Genomic DNA, 3,206 nt, shown 5'->3' on the forward strand with positions numbered 1-3,206 from the left:
CCATGAGCAAGCACTTGGAGACAGTGGCAAGGAAAAATCAGATCAATCAGTATATATTTTTAATTTTACTAACATGAGTTTGTCAACAGTGTGTCACTGAATTAGTAATTTATTGATGGTAGGGTTGATAGGTGAGCTAACTGCCCTCTGACTGTCAACACTGGGTGAAACTGAGTAAGATGGCGCTGCTGGCTCCACTACAACAATACAGGCTCACAATAACATCTCTGTCTGTCTTTCTGTCTGTTGCTACAGAAACGGAGAGGAAGAGATGGACTCAAACGTTTCTACTGTGAGGACTGCGGCAAATCCTTCACAAAATCATCGTCTTTAAAGATTCATCAGAGAGTTCACACTGGAGAGAAACCATACAGCTGTGACCACTGCGAGAAAGCATTCAACTCTTTGAGTAATCTAAAAATCCATCGACGTGTTCACACTGGAGAGAAACTGTACAGCTGTGAGCAGTGCGAGAAAGCGTTCAACTCTTTAAACAATCTAAAAACCCACCGACGAGTTCACACCGGAGAAAAACCGTACAACTGCGACCAATGCACTGCAGCGTTCACACAGTTGAGTACCTTAAAAGCTCACCAGCGCAGACACACTGGAGAGAAACCCTACTGGTGTGACCAATGTGGGAAAAGTTTTACTCAATTGACTCAGTTGAAAAACCACCAACACATTCACACTGGAGAGAAACCGCACAGCTGTGACCAGTGCGAGAAAGCTTACACTACAGCGTATGAACTCAAAAGGCACCAGCTGGTTCACACTGGAGAGAAACCATACGGCTGTGACCAGTGCGAGAAAGCTTTCACCGCATCAAGTGACCTAAAGAAGCACCAACGCGTTCACACTGGAGAAAAACCGTACAGCTGTGACCAGTGTGAGAAAGCCTTCACAACGTCAAGTCATCTGAAAGTCCACCAGCGCAGTCACACTGGAGAGAAACCGTACTGGTGTGCCCGCTGTGGGAAGACTTTCACTACGATAGATAACCTGAAAATACACCAACATGTTCACACCGGAGAGAAACCCTTCCGGTGTGAGCAGTGTGGCAAACGTTTTACTCAGAGTAGTTCTCTTAAAGTTCACCAACGCGTTCACGCTGCACTAGTTTGATTCCAGAGCAAAGCTGTTGACTCCGGCCTCCCGTCCACACTCTGATGTTTTTCTACAAACTCAAGGAATAGACAACAATAACTGACTACCTTCTGCCCTCCCATGTTACAAAATGCTCCCTTCGTCACACACTATGTAACCATGATGCCAACCTTCTGCTGGAAGGAGAGGGTCAGAAACAGGCTAAACTAAAGTTTCAATCATGGAAACAACAGTTGGCACAAGCTTAATTTGCTCTCCCAGTTATCCATAAGTGGACGTAGAAACGCTCTCAAACATCCATTTGATGCTCCACTATAAACCCTGCTCACTGTGTACAGACATATATATTCATCTATCTAATCAATATCAAGTCAATTTGTATTTTTTTTTGCAGTATTTGTATCGTTTATAACTTTACTTGTATATGTTGTTTACAGCTGGTATTTAGACTCACTGTGATCACAGATCTCATTGACCACAGATCTTCTGTAGTGTGAACTCTAGTGAGTCCTGGTCCACACTGAAGGTCAGACCGGATCATATTTGAGCTCTTTTACCTGCAGAGATCAGCAGCAGATGTTTGTACTGATGGACTAGTAACCTCAATATTACTAGACTCCATTACTTTAGTTACTTTAAGATGTGGAAACATTTCACATCAAGTTATTTGTTACTTATTTCCAATGTGTTGGTCAGACGGCGTCCAGCGTCCTCTTCTGCGTCCACTGTGAGACACTGTTACTGTCTCTGACATTAATGTCTGTCTGCATCATCTGAGAGCTCAAACATCACATTTACACTCACTCACAGGAAGGAAGAGTTCACCTATAAAATCCCACAATGCACCACAGAGTGTCTCTCCTGCAGGCTGCTGATAGAGACAGTAAGAGAGGACAGTGATAATGGACACTGACTGACTGCAGGTTACTGTCCTCTTGTGTTTATTTAGAGCAGGAAGTGAGGTCACTGCAGACTCATTGTGATAGCAGCTGTAAACTGACTGTTGGTGCTTTTTATATATTATCAATATATTATCAATATATTATCAGTTCATATGTATAAATATATACATTTGTATCGATACTTTCATACAAAAACATTAATACTTGTATTACTAAAAACGACTTTCTGCTGCCTGACTGAAAGATCAATCAGCTGATATTGATCGATCATATAGATATATAATATTCTTCATAACACGTTCTCAACCTTTTAAAGGTCACAACCTCCAGAATAATCAGGATGGTGTTTGTGAATTCTCGTCTGCTCGAAACTGTTCAGGGATCATTTACATTTATAAAATGTTTTTGCAAAATCGCAAAACCTACTTTTTCGAGCTCCAACGTTTTTTTGCAAGTTATAAAGAAACAACTACCTGTAGTGTTCACAGGAAACAGTTTCTCACTAAATTCTAAATGCAGATTATTAAAAAGACACAGTTCAATGCCCTCTTGTTGCATACTGACAAAGAATGTGTTTGCCATGAATTCAGTGACGGATTACAAACTGAAATATTGAAGTGTTTTTCTTAATAAATCTGACACTGATGGTTCTGTGCTGTATTTTATTTTTGTTGGCTTTTTCTTTTTCTACTAAAAATGTCAGAAGATACTTTAATATTAACTTAAATATTTCAGTTGGTCCCATCGAACCCCCAGGTTGAAAGCCGCTGTCATATCTGTATCAGCATTATGCTTGTGCTAATATATTAGTGTCCGTGTAAAGTTTGTCCAGCAGTGGGCGCTGTGGTTTACAAGTTCACCAGAAAAGCTTTATTCTTTACAGTTATACAGTTATATTACAGTTTATAATTCCTCTGCAGTCTGAGGCAGTTTATTCCTGTTACTGGAGCCTCGACTCTCCTGATATATTAACGTGTGTAAGTTCCAAACTGTACAGCAAACACGACTAATTGATATCTTTTTATTTTACTTCAGTGATATCACATGATGCTATTAGACGTTATAACACAGAAAGTTTTCCACAGCAGAAATTGTGTTCCTCACTCAGTTAATCTGTACATTCAGTCCTTTTATATTGATCCTTACTGTGTTTATTAAACATAACTCTCTCTTTTTAAGCAACGTTCCACACTAGTT

General features: G+C 40.1%; 1 protein-coding gene across 1 annotated transcript; it reads left to right on the forward strand.

The window, feature by feature from the left end:
- Positions 1 to 249: 249 nt before the first annotated feature.
- LOC118337996 (zinc finger protein 883-like) lies at positions 250 to 3,193 on the forward strand (the record flags this gene model as incomplete). The annotated part of the gene is made up of 1 exon (XM_035675156.1): positions 250 to 3,193. A coding segment is annotated over one exon (876 nt), but the record flags the coding sequence as incomplete, so codon positions are not given.
- Between the last annotated feature and the right edge of the window lie 13 nt (positions 3,194 to 3,206).

The sequence above is a fragment of the Morone saxatilis genome, unplaced genomic scaffold (genome assembly GCF_004916995.1).
Source record: "Morone saxatilis isolate NCDOM2014 unplaced genomic scaffold, NCSU_SB_2.0 Contig4, whole genome shotgun sequence".
NCBI classification, from domain to species: domain Eukaryota; kingdom Metazoa; phylum Chordata; class Actinopteri; family Moronidae; genus Morone; species Morone saxatilis.